This window comes from Glycine soja, chromosome 16 (assembly GCF_004193775.1).
Source record: "Glycine soja cultivar W05 chromosome 16, ASM419377v2, whole genome shotgun sequence".
Lineage (NCBI taxonomy): Eukaryota > Viridiplantae > Streptophyta > Magnoliopsida > Fabales > Fabaceae > Glycine > Glycine soja.
The window spans coordinates 25445660-25467610 of NC_041017.1; the positions used below are offsets into that span (position 1 = coordinate 25445660).

A 21951-nucleotide genomic window follows, 5' to 3' on the forward strand; every position below is an offset into this window, starting at 1 on the left:
ACAAGTCTATCTATTTAGTGATTCATTCCATTTTAAAAACATTACTTTAGTTTTATAAAATTATGTTGACTGGTATATTTTTTTAATATTATTTAATCTAATTATAATTTTTTAATATCAAATTAATTACAATTAAACTATAGATCTTAAATTAATGTCAAGACCGGTTTAATGATCTGTTAGATTTTTAAATCATGGATAATAAATTGCATGAAGTACATTTTATACATTATATAGTCAAATAGTTATATAATATAACAAATAATAGATATAGATAATTATAAATAAAAAAGAATGAGACCGTTAGTGTTTAAAAAAAAGAGTAATTTTTTACAAAATGTTCGATGAAAAATACATAATTTTTACCCCCAAAATGAGGTGCTTATATATATACATGTGAAGCACCAGTTTAAATCTTTCTCCAACTCCGTTCATCTACCATGACCCTTCAAGCTGATTCAGCAGCAGCACCACCACCACTACCACCACCGGATTCAGCAGCCACCAACGGCATCTCACCCACAGCAGAGGAAACCTCACAACCGCCGCGTCCAACCCCGCCGCCAGAACTTCGCGTCCCAATATGGTGGCCGGAGGACGGCACCCTCAGCATGGATTGGGTGGAGAATCTGATGCGGTGCTTCGATTGGTGCTCTCGGAACGTCCCTCCGTCGGAGCTCCCTTCGGTTCTCCCCGTCGAAGTCTTCGACTCGCTCATCCTCGTCGCCTCCAAGATGCTCCACAAGGAGCCCAATTGTGTCCCCGTAGACCCCTTCCGCCCTACCCTCGATGATAATAGCACTCCCTCCGACTCCGCTGCCGCTGCCTCTGTTGTCGTCGTCGGCGATGTTCACGGCCAACTGCATGATCTTCTCTTCCTCCTCCGAGATGCCGGGTTCCCCTCGCGGGATCGAATCTTTGTTTTCAACGGGGATTACGTGGATCGGGGAGCGTGGGGGCTCGAAACCTTCTTGCTCTTGTTGGCTTGGAAGGTAAATCGTTGTTGCACTTTAACCTTTTTTTTCCCTAAGTGTCTGTTTGGGGGAGGAAAGGTTATATTCTCACTTGATTTAGTTCAAAAGTGTTTTTCGTGTGTTGGATTTTATGTACTTACAGTTCAAATGGTCAAATGTGCTATACTTTGTTTTAGAGTTTGTAGAGTGCCTCGAGGTATTAGTCTCTGGCTGCCATACTTGTGGTTCAGCTAAAAATAAAAAGATGAGATAGTCCTAATCTTTTTTTTTTTTGCTGAAATATGTAAATAATGTGAATACGATTTTTTTTATTGAATTTAATTTAAATGTACTGATAGTGTATGTTGACTTTTAAACTAATCACTTTGAAAGCCATCACAAGGATGGTTTCATATTGGTTAACAGTGTAAAGATCTTTGCACTTGCAATCATGGTTCTAAATTGTGGTTGTGAGAGGTCTAACTCAACCCCAAAAACTAGCTCAAGAGATGAGGGTTGTCCCTCATTTATATATTCTAATTTGGCTTTATTTTTAGCCAATGAGGGACTTGGGTTTTTCCCAATACGAACTGCAATTTAAAACCATGCTCACAATGCATGAAAATTAAACTCATTATTTCGTATGAAATTCGGCTTGGAAGTTGAATTTTCAGACTCCTCAATCATATTCTAGTTTGTTTGTTTGTTTTTGTTTTTTTTTTAATGAAATTGAAGTTTCAGTTTTTTTTTTGGATTTTCCGGTTGCTGTTTTTATTGCTTTCGATGAAAGTTCTCACTTGATTCAGTTCAAAAGCTTTTTGTGTCTATTGTATTTTGTGGTATTAATATAACAGTTCAAATGGTTAATGTGCAGAGTTTAATTTGAAATAAATCATGTGCTTGTTTTGCAGTTCATACAGATAGATGCTAGTATGCTACTGTTTTTTTAACTTTTTTATACTAATCTTTCTAACTAATGATGTAGCCAACTTAATCTAGTGGGATAAGGCTTTTGTTGTTGTTGAAAGATTTAATTGCCCGAAATAGGATCATTGAGAAATGGGGTAATATATTTTTATACTTTTACGATATTTATAGTACCATAATTGTTTTGTCAGGTATTCATGCCACATAACATATATTTGCTACGAGGGAATCACGAATCAAAATACTGTACATCGGTTTATGGTTTTGAGAAAGAAGTAATGGTTAAGTATGGTGATAAAGGTAAGCATGTGTACCGGAAATGTTTGGGGTGCTTTGAAGGTCTTCCTTTGGCTTCTATTATAGCAGGGTGTGTATACACAGCTCATGGAGGACTTTTCCGCAGTGTAACTGTGATGCCATCAAAGAGGTTAAAAGGGAAGAAGAACCGTAAGATTAATGTTAATCATGAGAGCAAAATTCTATCTCTTGGTTCCTTGGAAGAATTGTGTAAGGCTCGACGATCAGTTTTGGATCCTCCTTGGGAAGGCCCAAACTTGATTCCTGGTGATGTTTTGTGGTCTGATCCATCCAAAAATCCTGGTCTTGCTCCAAACAAAGAAAGAGGCATTGGCTTGATGTGGGGTCCCGATTGTACTGAAGAATTTTTGAAGAAGTACCAACTAAAGGTAATAAAATAAATTACTTTTAATGTTATGGTGATGTTTTTGATTGTCTTGGTGGAATATATCAAATTGTTATTAGTTTTCTAAGAAGTTATCTACATTTTATCATATATTTCTGAGAAAAGAATTATTTGTAGTACGTTGATATTAGGAATACAAGTATCATCTTTGACCAACTACTTCAGAATTTTGTTTGATTTAACATGATATTGAAGTGAAGACATGATGTATTGTTTGAACATTACATATCTAGGGAAAAAGGAAAGCTAATTCAAGTGGTTAGATATTGATAGCTACCGCTTCAGTCTTTCAGAGAACTTTCAAAAAGAGGAGTAAACCTGAAAAATAGAAGCAAGTTGTTAAATCAGGATTTGGACCTAGGATGGCTGGGAAATTTGCTTTTATTAACTGTAGTAGCCAAGTATGATACTGATAGAAACCTAAGTTTAACATAGTGTGTTTGATGCAGTCCATGGATTTGCTTAGGTTTAGATTAGATGGAAATTATGAAAATAGGTTAGGCAGGTAGGTCAGATCATGATTGTTAAAATTGTGTTCCAACCCAAAATCGCATGAGCTTATGTGTTTTCATTCATGAACCTGTTCAACTCACAAGTCACAATCAAACTTGTTTTTGAGTAGGCTCGGGTAAATTCAAGCAAACTTGTGCAGACTCTGCCAAACTCGCGAGTTCAAGAGTGAGTTGGCGAGTTCATGAGGGTGGAAAAATTTAGTCCAGAATGATGCTGTGTAGGGATGTTTTGAATCCCATTTTTTACAGAACAGAGTTACGGATTTTCTTCTCTTTTCTGCATTTACATGTGTTGCTTGATGCTAGCTGTTCTCCTCATTGATACCACTTGCTGCTAGTGCCTCTGCTTATGACTGCTGCTTGCTCTGTGAGAAAAATGGGTCAAAGATGACCAGATTCACGAATGAGAAAGGGAGCCCTCAAAGTTTATTTTTCATCTAACACTAAACAACACTAATAATAATTTGGTCTCCACAGTTTCAACTATTGGACCTTTTACTCATACAAGTTTCTAATTTCTTTTAATCAAAATTTAGTGAAAAAAAATTCAAAATTTGATTCAAAATAAAATTCAAATCTAGATACACTGTAATCCAATTATAATAACGCTTTATTTTCTAAACAAATTTAAATGATGATTTTTTAATTGAGATATTTTGGAAACTAAAATAAAATATTTTTAAACTTTAATTTTAACTTAATAACAGAAAGATAGCAACTTTCCTCTCTTGTGTATTGTTTGATATTAATTGTAATATAAAATATGATGTGTTCATTGTGCTGTGCATGTAAGATATAATAAATCATGATAATTTTTTTGTATGATATAATTCCTATTATTTATTAGTTTTTAATATTATTTTTTATATTAGGTAAATTCTTATGAATTTACGAGTCGTGTTTACAGAGGCTCCACAAGTTTACATAAACTCTTGTGTATGACAACCTTGGGTGGGATGAAAAGTTTGGGTAGCATGAGTCTTCCCCTTTATTGAGAAATCTGACATGATCAGAATGAATTATAATCCTAATTTGTTCTCAAAAAGAAATTTAATTCCAAGGGGGAAAGAACATCAAAAGATGGCTTTTGAATATATTAGTTCTCTTTACTGATATTTTAATTCTGTTGAAATCACATAGAAGATGTTTATTATTTTAGATCCAATATGTAGCTAAAACAGACTTGACCCTTCAATGGCTTAGGCCTTGCTTGGATATGTTTCTCCATAAGCACTTATAGAAGAAGAAAATAGGAGGGAAAAAGGAAATCATAAGTTAAAAGTAGCTACTACATAAGTTAAAATCAGCTTTTTGGAGAAGCTAAATGATTTAGCTTCTCCAAAAAGCTGTTTTGTGCTTATGCAGAAGCTATTTTTAACTTATGGGTGAAGCTTATTTCATTTTTCCTTCTTATTTTCTTCTTCTGTAAGTGTTTATAAAGAAGTTTATCCAAAGCCTTAATGACTTTTGGACTTTGTTAATTATTTACCAATCCCCCTAATTGCAAGATTGCACTTTTCTTGGCTAAGTTAACTTATAAAATCTATAAAGTAGCTAAAATATCACAGACTCAACTGAACCAATACAAATTTAAGAGTTAGCTGCATAAAGAACATAATAAATGCACCTTTACTCTCCATCAGTTTTTCTTTGAATGAGTGTAAACCAACTGGACACATAAGTATGTAACAGGTTACCAAGTTTTATGGTTATGTTATTAACTCGTTGCTAAAGCTAAGTTGATCATGGTGGAAAAGTATCGAAGCTTTGAAGTACTAACATTAAAGAAAGCAATTTTTGTTTGTGTCTCACATGTATTCCATTCCTTGGTATTTGACGTTGAAACTACCTTTGAACAGTAATTTCCAGATTAAATTAGTAGATATTTTGCATCAATTGTACACTTTATTATAAACATATAAGCACAGTGATTTGGAGAATATTGCTTCCCATAGAACCTTATCTGCAGCTGAAGTTCAGACCAAGAGAGCATTACAGCAACAGTTGTGGGACACTGCAAGTGCCTATGAATCCCTTCTGAGACAGAAGTCCAGGGCCAAGTGGATCAAGGAGGGGGATAGGAATTCCGCTTATTTTCACTAGGTCATTAATTTCAGAAGATGCTCAAATGCTGTTCATGGAGTTTTCATTGATGGTGTATGGGTCCAGCAGCCTCATCTTGTTAAGAATGCAATGCTTAAGTTCTTCCAGGAAAGATTCACTGAACAGAATCCTTGTACCTTGGATGGGGTAAATTTTCCTATGATAGATCATAATCAAAGAGAGGGGTTGGTTGCCCCTTTCTCAGATGCAGAAATCAAAGATGCTGTTTGGAGTTGTGATGGTGATAAATGTCCGGGGCCAGACGGTTTTAATTTTAGATTTATCAAGGAGTTTTGGGGGGTGCTCAAACCTGATTTTAGAAGATTTGTGGACGAATTTTATGTTCATGGAAGTTTCCCTAGAGGCAGCAACGCTTCTTTTGTGGCTCTTATTCCAAAGATATCTCAACCCCAGTCATTAAATGATTACAGGCCCATTTCCCTCATTGGGTGTATGTATAAAGTAATAGCCAAACTCTTGGCAAATAGGTTGAGAAATCTGCTGGATGGGTTAATTGATGAACGGCAGACAGCTTTCATAAGAAATAGACACATTCTCCATGGAATTCTCATTCTTAATGAGGTGGTGGATGAGGCTACTAAGAGAAAAAAGCCTACTATGATCTTTAAAGTGGACTTCGAAAAAGCATACGATTCAGTATCTTGGGCTTTCTTGGATTACATGATGGAAAGGCTAGGTTTCTGCCTTAAATGGAGACAATGGATATCTGCATGTCTTCATTCAGCTACTATCTCAATTTTAGTAAATGGGAGCCCTACCAAGGAAATAGTCCCCTCTAGAGGATTGCGACAAGGAGATCCTTTGGCTCCTATGCTATTTAATATAGTGGCTGAGGGCCTTACCGGCATGATGAGAGAGGCTGTCAATAAAAACCTTTACAGAAGTTTCTTGAGTGGGAAGCAAAATGAGCCTATAAACATTTTGCAATATGCTGACGACACGGTCTTCGTTGGAGAGGCCTCTTGGGATAATATTCTTGTGTTGAAATCCATGCTTAGAGGATTTGAAATGGTCTCGGGTTTGAGAATCAACTATGCAAAAAGCCAATTTGGGGTTGTCGGTTTTCAGGCCAATTGGGCCCAGCAAGCAGCCCAATTCCTGAACTGTAGACAGTTGGATACCCCTTTCTACTATTTAGGCATGCCTATTGCTGTTAAAGCTTCCAGCATGGTGGTTTGGGAGCCTTTGCTTAACAAATTTCAAGCCAAGCTCTCAAAGTGGAATCAGAAAACTTTGTCTATGGGTGGTAGAGTTACCTTGATAAAATCTGTCTTGAGTGCACTCCCTATATATCTACTATCTTTCTTCAAGATCCCCCAAAGAATAGTGGATAAGTTGGTGACCCTCCAAAGGCAGTTTCTGTGGGGGGGAACTCAACACCATAACAGAATTCCTTGGGTCAAGTGGGCTGACATCTGCAATCCGAAGATTGATGGGGGATTGGGAATCAAAGACCTGTCCAATTTCAATGCAGCCTTAAGGGGAAGATGGATCTGGGGATTAGCTTCTAATCACAATCAGCTTTGGGCCAGACTTCTTACCTCCAAATATGGAGGTTTGGCAGACTTGCAGAGCAGTAGAGTTAAAGGGTGGCATTCTTCGTGGTGGAAGGATCTCAAGAAACTTTATCATCAGCCAGATTTTCAGATTATTCACCAAAATATGACCTGGAGGGTTGGATGTGGGGATAGGGTAAGGTTTTGGCAAGATCCATGGATAGGTCAGGGATGTAGCCTTCAGCAGAAGTACCATCAATTATTTTTTATTAGCAGACAGCAAAACCTGTTCATTTCTAATATGGGGAACTTTTCTCAAAATACATGGAGCTGGGATTTTAGATGGAGAAGGAACCTATTTGATTATGAGAATGAGCAAGCCATAGCTTTCATGGAAGATATATCTGCCTTTTCTATTCAGCAGCAGTTGCAGGATATTATGGTATGGAAAGCAGAACCTAATGGACTCTATTCTACCAAGTCAGCTTATAGGCTCTTGATGCCTACCAATAGTCCTGGACAGCACAGTAGGAATTTTCAGATTCTAATGAAGCTTAAAATTCCCCCAAGGGCTGACATGTTTTCTTGGAGATTGTTTAGGGATAGACTTCCTACCAGGGCCAATTTGCTTAGGAGAAATGTGGTTCTACAACAAACTATGTGTCCCCTTTGTGGAAATCACCAGGAGGAGGCTGGCCATCTCTTTTTTCATTGCAGAATGACTATAGGGCTGTGGTGGGAATTTATGAGCTGGACCCGGTTTAAAGGAGCTTTCTCAACTGACCCAGCAACACACTTTATTCAATTCTGTGAGGGCTTTGGGACACGGAGGAATCATAATAGGAGGTGTATATGGTGGATTGCTCTAACTAGTACTATTTGGCAACACAGGAATTCCCTCCTGTTTAAGGGCACACCATTTGAACCTCCCAAAGTGTTGGATGATGCCCTATTTCATGCTTGGTCTTGGCTTAAAGTTTCAGAAAAAGGTTTTAATATTCCATTTAACCATTGGTCTTCCACTCTTCCGGAGACCTTTGGTTAATTTGTAATATTTCCTTGTGGTGGGTATTGGTGGGTTTTGCTTTTGGAAGGTGGCATTTTCAGTGCCTTGTATTTGTAATCTCAGTACCTCTGGTACTGCTATGCTTTAATATTATTAATAATATAATTTTGCCTTCCAAAAAAAAACAAGTGAAATAGAGTTGTGTATGTTAATTATTTTGTACTTATATATTCACTTATTTTGTTATTTATATAGTTCTTTGTCCTTCTTTGTTTAGATTTTCATTGTGTTCCATGTCCACATATTTGCTTCACAATTGAAGCTTTACTTAGTGTCTAATTTATTATGATTTAGCTTGTTTATTCGAGCTTTCCAAAATGGCTAAATGCTGAGTGTTTGCCTACTGTTTTGTCTCATGGTTCTGTAATATTCTGTGTTTTATTGTTTAAAATTATTGTTGATATATGGATTGTCACGTATATTTTTTCAGTTGATCATCAGGTCACATGAAGGTCCTGATGCTAGGGAAAAAAGGGATGGTTTTGAGGGAATGGATGAAGGTTACACTATTGATCATGTTGTAGATTCTGGAAAGCTGGTCACTGTGTTTAGTGCTCCAGATTACCCACAGTTTCAGGTTTGTTGATAATCTCTTGCCTGCACATATGGTTTATACTCCAAATCTTTTCCTTATGTAGCAGTGCATTTTAATTATTACATACTGCAAGCCTACACGGATTTTGCTGATGTTGAAAATAAAATCTTTGTTTTGGGCAGGGGAGGGAGGGGTGTATGTGTGAAGGGATAGGAATCATGTGTTGAGTGGGTAAACATATAAAATAAAATACATTACTTGTCAATAGCCATTCTCCTTTTAAAAACTGACATTATTTGTATGACCCAGTATGATAAATATCTAACTCATTTAGGATTCAATTTATCATCGTGGCTGAGGCTTTGCACAATGGTAACTTTTCGGTGCATTGTGACCTAGTTGCCCCAGGCTCTAGTTGTGGAAACAACCTTTTTGTCTGTGGGATAAGGCTGCATACATCTGTCCCTCTCCAGACTCTATGTTGTTGGGAGCCTTATAGTCTAGGTTACCCTTAAATTTCTTGAAATGCATTGTTGATATTTTCATTGAATTCCTTTGTCATTTATATGTTAACCTGAATGTTGCAGCTATCTAGAATATATATGTTGGCTCTTATAGGAAAACAGGTGACCACTACCTGGTAGTTAAATATGCATGTCAACACATAACATTGTATGGCTGGATGATCTAATGATTTTAATCTGCAATTGGCAATCCCGATCTCTGGCTGGAACACGTTTTTTTCAGAATTGGCAGAATTGCCGAGTAAACTCAGAGGATTGTGTGATCCCACCATGTTTTATGTTAATCTAATTTTATGCCTAAACCTGAAAACCCATGGCCGACTCGTTTTTGACCTGGTTCCAGAGAGAACCTTGACTACAATTTTCTATTTTAGTTCATTTCAGTTGCATCTCTCTGCTGGTTCTTGCATCTAACTTCACTGCCTCTTCTCTCACCCGCTTCGTTCTTTTCTGTGGTTCACCGGTTCTGCCTTGTACATCTGCCTCTTATCTCTGCTCACATCTCCTTCGTTTTTCTGTTCAGGCCTCTATCTCACACTCTCCCTGCCTTGTTTATTCTGCCACACGCATGCTTAAGTTTGCCTCAGTCTCTGTTGTTGATGCACTAAAATTTGCTTCATAAGCTAGTGGTGATGGTCATGCTGTTAGTTCAAACTCAGCTTATGCTTGCACTTCTGGTACTAGTTCTGCAACTAGTGTCCTTTAGAATGCCAAGGAATGCTCCTGGAAACACGAGTGGCGTGGCATGGAAACCTGGGATTTCAGTTGAAGAAACTAGAAAGATTCAATGCAAATATTGTCCAAAGGTTGTAAAAGGAGGTGCTTATGAGTTGAAGCATCACTTATTTCAAACAAGTAAGGGTGTTGAAGCTTGCAAAGCTGTTATTGATGATGTGAGGAAGGAAGTGTGGGACATTGTCTAAGGTGTGAAAGCAAAACTGAACAAAAGATCAACTTCAATATAACAGGAATCTTGAAATTAGTGAAAAAAGAAAAAAGAGCCATAAAGTGGTTGATGTTGAGAAGTCTGGAAATATTTTTAGAAAAAAGGGTATGAGCACCCAAGCCACAATCAATTTCTTGTATAAGAGGAATGAAAGAGAGGAAACTTGTTTAGCAATTGTGAGATTTTTCTACAATGATGCCATACCATTCAATGTGTGGCAAGAGGTGAAGAATTCCATATTATGTGTGAATTAATTCCTAAACATGGCCAAGGATTTATTCCAGCATCCTATCACAAGATTAGAGTGAAGTATTTGAAGAAAGAATTAGGGTTGACTATGAAAGAAAGTTGGGTGCACCATAATGACTAATGAGTGCATTGACAGGAAGACTATATTGAACCTCTTGGGGAATAGCCCTAAAGGAATGGTATTTTTGAGGTCTATTGATGCCTCTAAAATTGAAAAAACATCATGAAGTCTCTAAGATGCCTGATGAAGTTGAAGAGATTGGTGAGGAAAATGTAGTTCAAGTTGTGACTGACAATGAGCTGTTGGGGAGATGTAGATGCATAGAAGGAAAAAAATTTGTTGGGTGGAGGACTTTGAGGAGATATACCCATTTATGAGGAGACTATTCCAAAGGGATAGGAAAATTGCTACTTTTATCTGTTCGAGGACTTCTCTCATTTCATTTCTTTGTGGCAACGCTTCCCAAAAGGCAAAGATTGAATGAAGCCTCTCATTATGTTCTTGAAAATGTATTGATTTGCATAACTTTTCAATTGAATAAATATAGAAATTAAGAAATAAATCAATAAATCACCATTATATACAAAATAGTTATAAATTTAGACCTTAATGAACTGTCTATCACCAGGTATGATAATCTCTTTTTTGGGATTTAGTACTTCTGCTTTAATTCACTGTCAGAAGCAATAATGGTTTATGCAATGACTAAGATCTGAAATGCAGATCAGTTGGGAGAGGCTTTGCTTTGACTGTGAATATTAACAACTTTCTTTGTTAAATGTTGGAGTTTGTTTATCCTTAGAACCCTTTTTTCCTTCAGGCAACACAGGTGAGGTATAACAACAAAGGCGCCTATGTTATCCTTGAACCCCCGAATTTTGACAATCCTATATTTCATGGATTTTCAGCAGTTACTCCAAGGCCGAAGGTAAAGAAATCTTACTCATGTCTATATCAATGAATATATATGATCGTCCGGATGTCTAACGATTTTTCTAGACATTGAGGGTATTAGGGACATTATATCTTCTGTTTCTAATAATAAAATTTGTATGAAGTTGATAATTGTATCCTTGTTCTGTGGGTCAGGCGAATCCCTATTACGATTATGAAGAGGTGATAGACTCCGATGAAGAATTGGATTTGGCCTCCATGGTAACTTCCTGAGGATTCTTTGAGGAAAATGTTAAAGTTGTCAGATTTGTAAAATTGTATTGTTATTTTTTGAAATACAGCTTTTATCATTAACTTATATGATTATTAATTATATTATCCGATTTATTAAGTTTGTGAAATCAATTGATCCCAAAAGTAGCTACTGGATAGTTCAGTTATGGCACAATATTCTAAACTGATATCTGTAAAAATTGTAAAATTATGAGTTACAGAAATCTGCTGGTTCTCAATCCAGTGCATGTTTTCAGTTAGTTTTCCTTGGTACCAGACTACCGTTTCTTGTGGCAATTTAGAATTTGTGTTCTTGTTTGTTTATATCCTAATATGTTAGTAATCACGAATTAGGGAAATTATTCATGTTTGCGAGGAAAACAATTCCAATTGGTCGACTAAGGTGGTATTCATAACCAATGCCAGGAAATACTCATTGTTTAACACAAGGTAATGCATATATACTGCTACTAAGAAAATATATGGCCTAGCTTTTCTTAGGCTTTCTTAAAGGAAAAATTGAACTAAATATTTAAAAAAAAAAATACTAAATGCTAACTTTTTTTCCTTAGAAAAAAGTCTTAAATACCAAATTGGTCATTTGTGTTTTTTTATCTCTATAAATTTATTTTTTTAATTTTATTTCCCTTAAGTTGATACTTTTTTTAATTTTGATCTTCATCATCAATCACTGTTACAAAATCATTAACGATGATATCATCATAATGTCATTGTCATAAGCAAAAAAGACACATCATCCGTGTCATGCCAATAGTGATATTAGAGAAACTAAATGAAAAAAATGGAATTTATAGGGATTAAATAAATAAAGAAACTTACAATGACTAAATACAAAAGAAAAAGAAATTTACCGGTACTAGAAATGAAAAAAAAAAAGAATTTGTTTATGACTACAAATGTCACTTAAAGTTGTGCATATTACCATTTTCAAATATGTTTTAAAAAAGTGATGACATTAAAAAAAGAGTTTCATCTTTGCTCCAACTTGAGCATATATCTTAACTAAACAAAGTATCCAGTACATGATTCTGATTAGAATCATGTGACATACATGGAAGAAGAGACAAAATCCAATTGTTTTTTGGTAACACTATTATTTCTCTTGGATGCATATATATACATGCAATAAGCAGAATTCTACTGCAAATAGATGAATCTTACCGCAGACATGATTAGGTAACCAAGGTTGGGTTTCAAAAATTGTTATATATCCACCTCCAAGCCCACCACGTAAAGGTGAGGAGAAAATTAACCAAAAGGGGCATCAAAGCCAAAAATATTTAGATTATTTGTTATTAATTCTTATCAAATATTTTTTAAAAAAAACTAATAAAAAATAAAAATATTATAAAGACTAAAACAAAAAATAAAAATAACAAAAGAACTATAACAAAATAACAGGAACCAAAAATAAAATTATATTTTCTTAGACCTAACGCAATGAAAAAAATTATTAAGGATCCAAAATAAAATTCATTAATTTATCAAAGATCAAAAACATATTTAAGTTAAATTAAACATTATCAAACTTTAACTTGTAACATTTTTTTAAAACAAAATTAACGTTAAAATATGCTTTAAGCTAAAAAATAGTTGGACAATACATAGTATAACAAACACGTTCGTGTTACAGTGCTTTTTAGAATACTTCTTTCATTTTGGGGAAATATTAGTTTTGGTAGCATGGGGTTTAAATAATAGAATAGCAACCAACGCTGCCACTATACTATTACTAAGGTGTGATTTTAAACAATGCTTGAAATTGTAAAACTTTTGACAGAACATCAAATGAAAATTTTAAATAAAAAATTATTGACATAATTCAGAGATAATAGAACACGGCATGAATTTGGCTTAGGGGTCAACTATCCTATAAACCTTGGTAAATTAGTTCGGCATGAATCTATCAGCCTTCTCTATTTTGATTGCTCTCAAATGGAACTCGAACAAACAATTGTCCATGCAAGGTCACCACAGCCGACGTCTGCTGAGTATCAATTCTTGAAGGCAAGCTGACAACCTGGATCAATTAAAATATTTGAATTAGAAAAATAGAAAAAGAAGAATTAAAAAATGTGCGAACATGACTGTTTCAATATGGACAACACAATAGGATGTAACTTAGTTGATAATACATGTTGATTTTGTACGAGAAGACTTAAGGAGGGGCAAAGTGTTCAAAGTAATATAATGTGATCAAGTCTTGGATCAATGATTAGTCCTGCAGTCAGTCCTTTGGACTGAAGCTCATGTAGATACCTTGGGTTCCACCAGAAGTCAAAGACTCTAATTAGGATGATTAAAAAATTGGACTGCACAAACTATTTATTGTTAACAATACTAACAACTAGTTATAAAAGTGGTAGCTTCACTGAAGCTCGTGAAAATATCATGGGTTTCACTGGAAAACAAAAAACTCTAATTATAGTGATTAAAAAAAAAAAATAGTGATTATAAAAAATGAACTGCACAAACTATTTATTGTTAACAATACTAACAACTTGTTATAAAAGTGATACTTTTGTGGAGAAAAACATACACAAGTATAACGGAGAAAAACATAAACAAAAATGATTGTTTAATAAAGTGGTACTTTTGTGGGAAGAATAAAATTGCAGCAAGTATAGACCATAGATACAAAAATATTGTAAGCGAATTAACTTATCAAGTTAAAGACTGAAACAACAGTTTTTGAAACAGAAAAAGAATCTACCTTCTTGAAAGGTGTCACCCCCCATGGATTGTCAGAATGCTCGGGCTCACCACTTATGACCAAGCGTCCAGCTGGGTCTGATTGAACACGCACCTGATTTCATAAAGTAAATACATTATACTTGATTCAATTGCAGTTTGGTAAATTACACTTTTGAATTCATAGCTTATTGCATCAAAAGCTAAGATAATAAAGGGAAAGTTACACAACAGACCTTACAAACAACAAATACTACAAAGAGGAAAACGTAAAATGGGTCAATTAAAGCACTTTACTGAAGAGGTTAACACTCAACCCCATATGCCAAAACCATCTAATTTCTACAATGCTTAATTTGAAGAAAACCAAAGAAAAAAAGTAAACAAGCAAATAGTGATTTATTATTTTTTTTTTTTTTTGAAAAAAACAGATAGCAGAGTTAGCAGCTAGAAAATTTCCATTGTTCATGTGCAGGTATGTAGCGCAAGAACTGCAGATGCCCTCATCATGCAATATTTTGTTGCAATGGCATTGCCATCTTTGCATGCATTAAGTTCTATATTAACAGTTTTAATCCTTGATGTCAAGTAACAATGTTAACTACTGATGTAGCAGACACATTGGTAACCTAATTACTTGGCACATCATCAAGGAGTTTGATAAGGCAATGACATGTATTTTTATTTTTTTTGGTAAACTGTGTTTAATCCCTTATCAACTAGTTCGACAACATCAACTGGTTTGAACAGATGAGGGATTAAAAACACGGTTTACTAAAAAAATACACTTGACTGCCTTCGTCAGACTTCTTGATAACACGACTGCTAAGTCATTAGTTAACATTAATACTTGACAATAGAAACAAACTATTAACAGAGAAAAAGTATAGGACCAAAAATGTTAAAAACTTCATTTAGGGACTAAAAGTGAAATTTGCAAAAATTTAAGGACCAAAATACTTATTTAACCCTTATATGTAAAGGACGATGACAATATTAGTATGCTTGCTATTTTATCATGAAAAAGTTTAAACAAAAGTACAGAATTATTGCACAGAAAAAACATAACTCAGCTTATTACCTCTTCGCGCAGAAGGCCAGGAACTAAAGCATAGACCTCAAAACAATCTTTCTGTACACAAAACTTTTGGTGAGTAAATTACATAATTACACAGATTATATTCTATCTTAACACAAGATAAACTTACAGTTTTTTGCACATTGATTTTTACCCAATCAGCAGGAGGTCCAATGTCAACCACAGATGTGTCCGATCTAGCCCAACCAGACATACCAACAGAGACAGGTAAGTCAGCAAACGAACCAAAAGGCCAAAGTAAACACTTCCATCATGGGTATAAATTAATAACACACTTCATGGGTTGTCAACTATACAATAGATAAAGAAATTAAGTACAACACGCAGCACTCATGATGAAAAGAGAAATACATGTGTCTTAACTGTGGTCTAGATGGTTGACTGTGTGCCACTTTGACAACATTAACGGTGTCCGATGATTTCTTGCGTTTAAGTAAATCTGAGCCAATAAGGGGGGAGAATCTTTAGAATCATGCAGCACTTTAAAGTTAAAAATGATAGCAGTAAGATGAAGGACCATACTGATGTTTTTAAGTTGTTTTTCACGCTTTTGCATAGACAAAGAATTCCTATCCTATGAAAAACAAAGTATAAAACAATTATTTGCCTTGTAAAAGTAAAATTAAGGAGAACATGAATCACTCTGTCACAATAAGTATTAACCAGACCTTAATAATAGGATCACTAAATTCACCATTGCTAAGGAGACGTTGTGAGTGCCAACCCTGCATAGCCCTTGCTGCAGCATCTCTCCGTGCCCTACCTGATGATGCTGAACCCTGGACAGACTGAACAGGCAAGAGGGATTGTAAGACACAAATAAGTATAGCTATCACAGTTCCACTTGCAAAGCCTAATGCATATGCAACTAAAGGAGGAAATTTTAGTGCCTTTCAAGATTGAAATTCATACCATTTTCAAATATTATTCAAGAAACTTTCACACAAAAAATGACTCAGATAATGATGCCTTAAACCCAACATCGCCTCAGCTCAGCATAATGTTACTTCATTTCAGAACAATCTTCAACTGATCCTTAGAAGTGACGCAAATACTAAAACTACTAATAAAAAAACATGCCCTGCTATTTGAACTCGAAGAGACCATAAAACAAGACAAATAACTTCCAAAGAATATGCATGAGAATTTCTGCCCATTACAGTTTATATAGCCAGTGGCATGTTAAATATTAAAATGGGGATGCCAGATGTGGTTTTCCAACAGGTCCATTTCTTATTTCAGAGAATGGTCTAGTCAGAAGTTCATAAAGTCATCAAAGAAAAAATTGACCCAGTTGGCCATTATATAATTGTTCATGAAATGACATTATACACACAATTAAATATTACCTGATTTTCAATATTTATTGGCTCTGCAAGAGGAGTAATAGGCACATTCAGCTCACCACCTTTTGTTGTATGCCTTTCGTAGTCAAGAAGTGCCTGGAGTAGCATATAAAATACAGAAACAGTGAAATAGATTTTGAAGATAACAAAGTTTATAGTTCTACACAATATTTGAAATTGTTTTCTGACACTTCTCAAATAGGTAAAATGCCAATTAAATAAGCCCATATGTCATTGAACTCTAGAACAAGGATGGTTAAACAGATACTGTGACCAGCAGAAAATGTACCCTATGAACTAGTTAAAGCCCCTTATAAACTTATAATAATTTGATTAGAATGCTGTTGTATGTGAGGGACTAATAAACACCATTAAATCAATAACTTCTTAAAGAATGCAAATTTTAATCAATCGTAGTTTATAACAATTAATCAATTTGATACATCTAAGTAACAAGTGAAATAAATTAAGAGAAGGCAGCAGCATTTACTGTGAGAAGCAAAAGAAGCCTTTGGTCTGGACCATGGGATATTAGACAGATGGTCAAAATTAAAATTTCGTGGCCTTTTCAAACTAAGCAATCATACAAATCATGATTCGCTTCTTTCACATTTCAAAATATACAATGACCTCGCTTTATAAAAACTACATCTTTTGAAAAGAAATCAAGGTAAAATCATAGAGAGCACAATTTTTTTCCCCATCCTTTTTTGACAAAATTTCAATATACAGATTTTAGAAATAAACTGGATAATTGAAACTAACAATTCTTTTATTTAATTTCCATACTTATTAAATGCCCCATAATTTATAATCTTTTATTTGGTTTTATAGAAAAGTCAACAGAAATATCTCCAAATAAAGAAAAATAATAAACATAATAAAAAGTTAACAATTCCAACCTCTTCATATACATGCCAAAAATTCCACACCTATGATCTTATGATAACAGAAAGCTACAGCCTCAGGAAAATCTAGCACAAATTAGAATAATTTAACTTCTCTTTGCAGAACTATAAAGTTTGGTGATAACACACTAGTTTCCTAGCAGATAATTTGTAAATCAGTAACCAATGTTCTGTTTTGCACTGAACACAATATAGCTGTAAGTAATCAATTCATATCAATCAGGAAAAGTATGATATAAAATATTTGACAAAGAAATTTTGGGCACATGCACATCATCTAGATCAGCATTACATTTTTGTGTCCAAAGGAAAAGGTCTACTAACTTATAAGCTTACAGGAATATTGAGCAAACATGGACTTGAAAACATATTTGTCAAATAATTTTTTAAAAGAAGCAAAAGAGCTGAAGACTAATGTACACCTTATTAATCTAGAATCACCTTCTCATAAAAAACCCGAAAAGTCCATGAAACTGTTGTGCATGTCCTGCAAAATTTGAGAACAGAGAGCATCACTTCAACAAATAAATAACCTAAATTATCCAAATAGATCACCCATTAAAAAGTGCCCCAACATTATGATTTTCAATCAATATGGAACAAATCAAGCATGCATAACTAAATAGAAACATCCATGTCAGTTTGTTTTCTATCAACAATTAGAACTCAGATGGGCAATTCAATTTCTCTTAACACTTTTTCCAATTCAGAATATGATTCTTGAACAGCATCCTTAAAAAATAGATAGAACACACAATAAATTTAATATTCAATAACACTTAACAGAAACTAAACAAAAAAGATGCAACAAACTAATACAAGATAATTTTTCATTTTCAGAGCCACAAAGAAGATTAAGACAAGAAACTGTATGTTATTCCTTACTTTGGAGGTTTGAAAGACTCTCCCACTTGCCGCCAGAATTTACATGAGGTAACCTATTCATATATATAACCCCAATTAGGCATATATCATAGCAATTGGCAACATGAAAACAACTGCTGTGAACTAAAACTTGAAGCATAGTGTAATTGATGTTTAGTTTGCCTCAAGAAACAACCTTGAACCACTTGCCCAAAAGTAAAATTGCATGATATTTAGTTAAGCATTGAAAGCATATTCAATAGTGCAGATGCAACTTATAAGTGACAGGCGATGTTACAAACTGTTAAATGTATCATGACCAATGATTCATTTACTTCCAAATCAAAATACTCTTGATCAAACAAAATAGATTTCAGGATTGTTAAGAGAGCAGTTCACAGGTAGGTATCTTCATGACAGTATTTAAAGGTGCCTTTGGTCTGTGGAAATGTTTTATGTTTCTATTTTCACTAATACAAAAATACTATCAAGAATAGTTGTTTTCATCATTTACTGTACAAAAATTTGAACTATAGAAATAAAGTGAAAACAGGATGGCTTTTTTTGTAACTAGTAGTGAAAACAGAAAATATATTTTCACAAACCAAAACCACCTCAGATACCCTGCTATCTTGAATGCTAATTTCTGGAATGCCATTGTCATGGGAATGCAAGATGCTTTGAAATCCTTGATCTCTAGATGTTGTATCTCCCATCCCATGTAAATTATTTTTAATTAGGTTTAATTTTCATTTTCACAATAAACTTATCAAGCTTAAATAAATTGTTGTTTGATAACATAATATATCACAAACTGATGTAAGATTAAATCATGTTAAATGCATAATAAAAGTTTAAATCTCTGCTCCTGTGTCTTTGAGAGTGTAATTGTTTATTTTACTTGCATTGGCTAAAAAGCCTAAAATTGCTCCTTTTTACAGTCCATAAAAGTGAAGAACAATGAAAAATATGGATGACATCAAAGAGCTAAACCAGTAACCACTATTTGGAATTATTAATAACCTCTGATCAATGTCTTTACTTGTGATTATACATTTCACACAAATTGGTTACATTAATTTGTATTAGTGCTTCAGCAAAAGAAGAATGGAAAAAGAATACCTTGTCATAGCCGCCCAATCTGTGTACAGATCTCCATAACCTTATATCCAGCCAATTAAGTATTAGGATGAAGTGATTATTTCAGAGTTTGGTGTATTTGTTCCATATTTAAACATAGAAGAAAACTTAGCAAACGGGTATAACTCACTTAAGGCAATTAAGCTCCTCTTTATAGAACTTGGGTGGTTTGAATTCCATGCTCCTCTCCCTAAAGAAATTTTCAAGCTCCTTCATAAAAGCTGATTGCTCCTCTTCTGTTCCTGACTCATTACCATCATATGAATCATCAGGATCCAAAAAGTACAAGTTCTTTGAGATTGAGTTTCCATTATCTGCACGTGCAGCAGCAGCCTGCTTTTCATTATCCCTATTCTCATTGTCTAATCCACTCTTGATTTCAGGTCTTACATCAGCAGGAACGGCATGTGGTGTATTAGGCTCATTATGACTAGGGCATATGGAGTTGGAGTCACCATTATCACAAGTTTTACTATCAGCTGCCTCAAAAGCCTTGGGACTCACCGCCACAGTGGTTTCAGCAGTATCAGCATTGATTTGACAAACATTAGCATCATTCTTGATGCCCCTCTCACACTGCAGAGCTTCTTCAGCTTTGCTCTTCACATCTGACACATATTCGCCTTCTGCGTTATTTAAAACTTGAGCATCGTCCATTACGGGGACTGAGTGAAGAGTATTTATACTATTTAGGACATCTTGTAGTGGAATGCACTCTGAATCCGCTTCTGGTTTCACAATTTTATCCTCCACGCGTGCCTCTACCTCTACTTTCCCGTTTTCAACATGATTTGAAGTACCCCCTGTGGACACAGGAGCAGCAAAATCTTCTGGTTGAATCTGTGCTTCAACTAACTGCTGAGTTTCTTCCAAAGCCAAGGGTACATTCTGCCCTGCTTCCTCATTCTCTTTTGCATGACTCATCTCCAAAATTTAACCACACACGAGAACACAGAACAACCTTCTACACCAACTCTTTACAAAAATTGAAGACAAATAAGAGGTCACAAAAACAAATTGAAGAAACCCTTATCCGAACAACCCACACCCTCCATTTTTTATCAACAAAAACAAAAAAGACGAAGAAACGTTAAAAAACAGGGAGAAGGAAAATTTCACACACACACCAAAAAAATCCCCAAAGAACAAAGGTTAGTTTTATATCCACCATTGCAGGCAGCCAAGGCAGATTCAAAAAAGCTACAAAATAAATTGATTTCGGAGTTCTTTGTAGGCGTTTAAATTGAAATGAAAAACAAAATAAGAAAAGATAAGAAGAAAGAAAGTAATGCAGCATTACCTATATTGAAATTCAATCGTATAGCAGAAGAAAACTCAAACAATGGCAGAAGCAAAAGGATTGAATTTGATAAACCCTAATTCTGTATAAAAAAAATTGTAAGAACGCAAATTCTAAGTTGCCACGCCATTTTAACCTTTTTATTTAAAAATAATCTTGTAAAAATTATGGTTTAAATATGTTTTAGATATAAATAAATTACTAAACATAAATTTTAATCCTTAAACTTTTTTTTCTCTAGTGGTTTAATCTTCCAAATTTTTAAAATAAATGAAATTGGTCACCACTAAAAAATTAACATGAGAAAAATGTGTTTTTATTTCCTGTATTTATTTTGTCAAACTTAATTTTGATCATTTTTTTAGGTCTTGTATCATTTCATTTCAAATAATAGTTTGGTAAATATTCAATTAGTCTCTCAAAGTATATTTTATTGACATATTTAATCCTTAAAAGATGAAAAATTATTTTTTTTATCTATAAATATGTAAAAATATTAATATCCATCTTGTTGTTAGTTTGGTCCATTAAAGATAATGTCTTTATTGACGTGTTGAGATATGACTTGGTTGTTGTGATAACAAAAAATTGTTAAATGGGATGCTAACAACATGACTAATTTGTCATGAAAAGGTTTATGGACTATTTTATCATTTTGGAACATTGTTTAAAATCTTTTTACAATGACCTATCTCTCTTCTTCTTTAGAAAGGTTTAACGACAACACCGTCGTCGATGACAGTGTCGTTGGGACCCTCATCGAAGTGGGACACCACCATGACGAAAACATCGATTGCATTTTGCAGAAAGCAAGCAAGCTTCCCCAGACACACCTCATCTTGCTTGTGTTTCACAACAAGTCAGTAGCAGCACACAAAAACTCACTCACTCATGTTTTCTCTCACACAAAAACACATTCTTTCCATTCCTCTCTTCTCCACAACCATGAAGTTGTCTGCGAAACCCATTTCCAATCCGAGTCACACAAACAAGTTCCCTCTCCCCCACTCATGAGTTTCTCAAGAAGCAATGCGGGCAACACAAGGAGAAGGTTTAGGTTAAGAAATTTCTAAAAAGCAATGTGGTTGTTGATCAACCCCTTTCTGAGTGGTATTTTGTGAGTTTTTGTGTTATTTTGCATGCATTTTCTTGGCATAACTCACGTTTGGACACTAGTTATGTATTATAGAAGTACAACCACTTAATTGAGTGAAGGAGTTAGAAATTGTACGATTTTACAAAGATTTGAAGACTCTGCACTTTATCTCGATCGTGATAAACAACACGACCATTATAAAATCACAACAACCCTCCATCAACAATAGTCGTGGTAAGCTTAACCATGATCGTGGTTAATTCATGAGGGTCATGGTCAACCA

The 21951-nt window shown here is 34.6% G+C and overlaps 2 protein-coding genes across 7 annotated transcripts; one reads left to right on the top strand and one right to left on the bottom strand.

Annotated features, from left to right (window-relative positions):
- The first annotated feature begins 400 nt into the window (after window positions 1–400).
- On the top strand, window positions 401–11478 carry LOC114390580 (serine/threonine-protein phosphatase 7-like). Of its 3 annotated transcripts, none has more exons than XR_003661979.1 (5): window positions 402–992; window positions 2072–2566; window positions 8212–8358; window positions 9364–10545; window positions 10857–10964. XR_003661979.1 is itself a non-coding variant. In XM_028351362.1 (5 exons), the coding sequence occupies exons 1-5, from the start codon at window positions 441–443 to the stop codon at window positions 11201–11203; spliced, it is 1380 nt and encodes a 459-aa protein (XP_028207163.1). In that variant the 5' UTR covers window positions 402–440; the 3' UTR covers window positions 11204–11478. The 3 variants fall into 3 exon arrangements, 2 of the variants coding, with proteins under 2 accessions (XP_028207164.1, XP_028207163.1); XM_028351362.1 differs by lacking the exon at window positions 9364–10545 and adding an exon at window positions 11126–11478; XM_028351363.1 differs by lacking the exons at window positions 8212–8358; window positions 9364–10545; window positions 10857–10964 and adding an exon at window positions 5051–5170 and having other exon boundaries at window positions 401–992.
- Window positions 11479–12849: 1371 nt separating this feature from the next.
- LOC114390947 (AT-rich interactive domain-containing protein 5-like) lies at window positions 12850–20683 on the bottom strand. Of its 4 annotated transcripts, none has more exons than XM_028351890.1 (13): window positions 20573–20683; window positions 19403–20247; window positions 19255–19294; window positions 18154–18206; window positions 17710–17755; window positions 16364–16456; window positions 15683–15802; window positions 15537–15588; window positions 15366–15453; window positions 15124–15190; window positions 14997–15047; window positions 13938–14030; window positions 12850–13244 (listed from the first exon to the last, which is right to left on the bottom strand). In XM_028351890.1, exons 2-13 carry the CDS (start codon window positions 20194–20196, stop codon window positions 13131–13133), a joined length of 1611 nt encoding a protein of 536 aa, XP_028207691.1. In that variant the 5' UTR covers window positions 20197–20247; window positions 20573–20683; the 3' UTR covers window positions 12850–13130. The 4 variants fall into 4 exon arrangements, with proteins under 4 accessions (XP_028207691.1, XP_028207692.1, XP_028207693.1 ...); XM_028351891.1 differs by having other exon boundaries at window positions 19403–20236; window positions 20573–20671; XM_028351892.1 differs by lacking the exon at window positions 20573–20683 and having other exon boundaries at window positions 15378–15453; window positions 19403–20547.
- Window positions 20684–21951: the final 1268 nt, after the last annotated feature.

Coding starts and splice junctions, on each gene's coding strand:
- LOC114390580 (XM_028351362.1), top strand. CDS start 441: ATGACCCTTCAAGCTGATTCAGCAGCAGCACCACCACCACTACCACCA. Junction 993..2,071: donor TGCTCTTGTTGGCTTGGAAG/GTAAATCGTTGT, acceptor TTGTTTTGTCAG/GTATTCATGCCACATAACAT. Junction 10,965..11,125: donor CAGTTACTCCAAGGCCGAAG/GTAAAGAAATCT, acceptor TCTGTGGGTCAG/GCGAATCCCTATTACGATTA.
- LOC114390947 (XM_028351890.1), bottom strand. CDS start 20,196: ATGAGTCATGCAAAAGAGAATGAGGAAGCAGGGCAGAATGTACCCTTG. Junction 19,295..19,402: donor GAGGAGCTTAATTGCCTTAA/GTGAGTTATACC, acceptor GCTGGATATAAG/GTTATGGAGATCTGTACACA. Junction 18,207..19,254: donor GATTGGGCGGCTATGACAAG/GTATTCTTTTTC, acceptor ATATATGAATAG/GTTACCTCATGTAAATTCTG.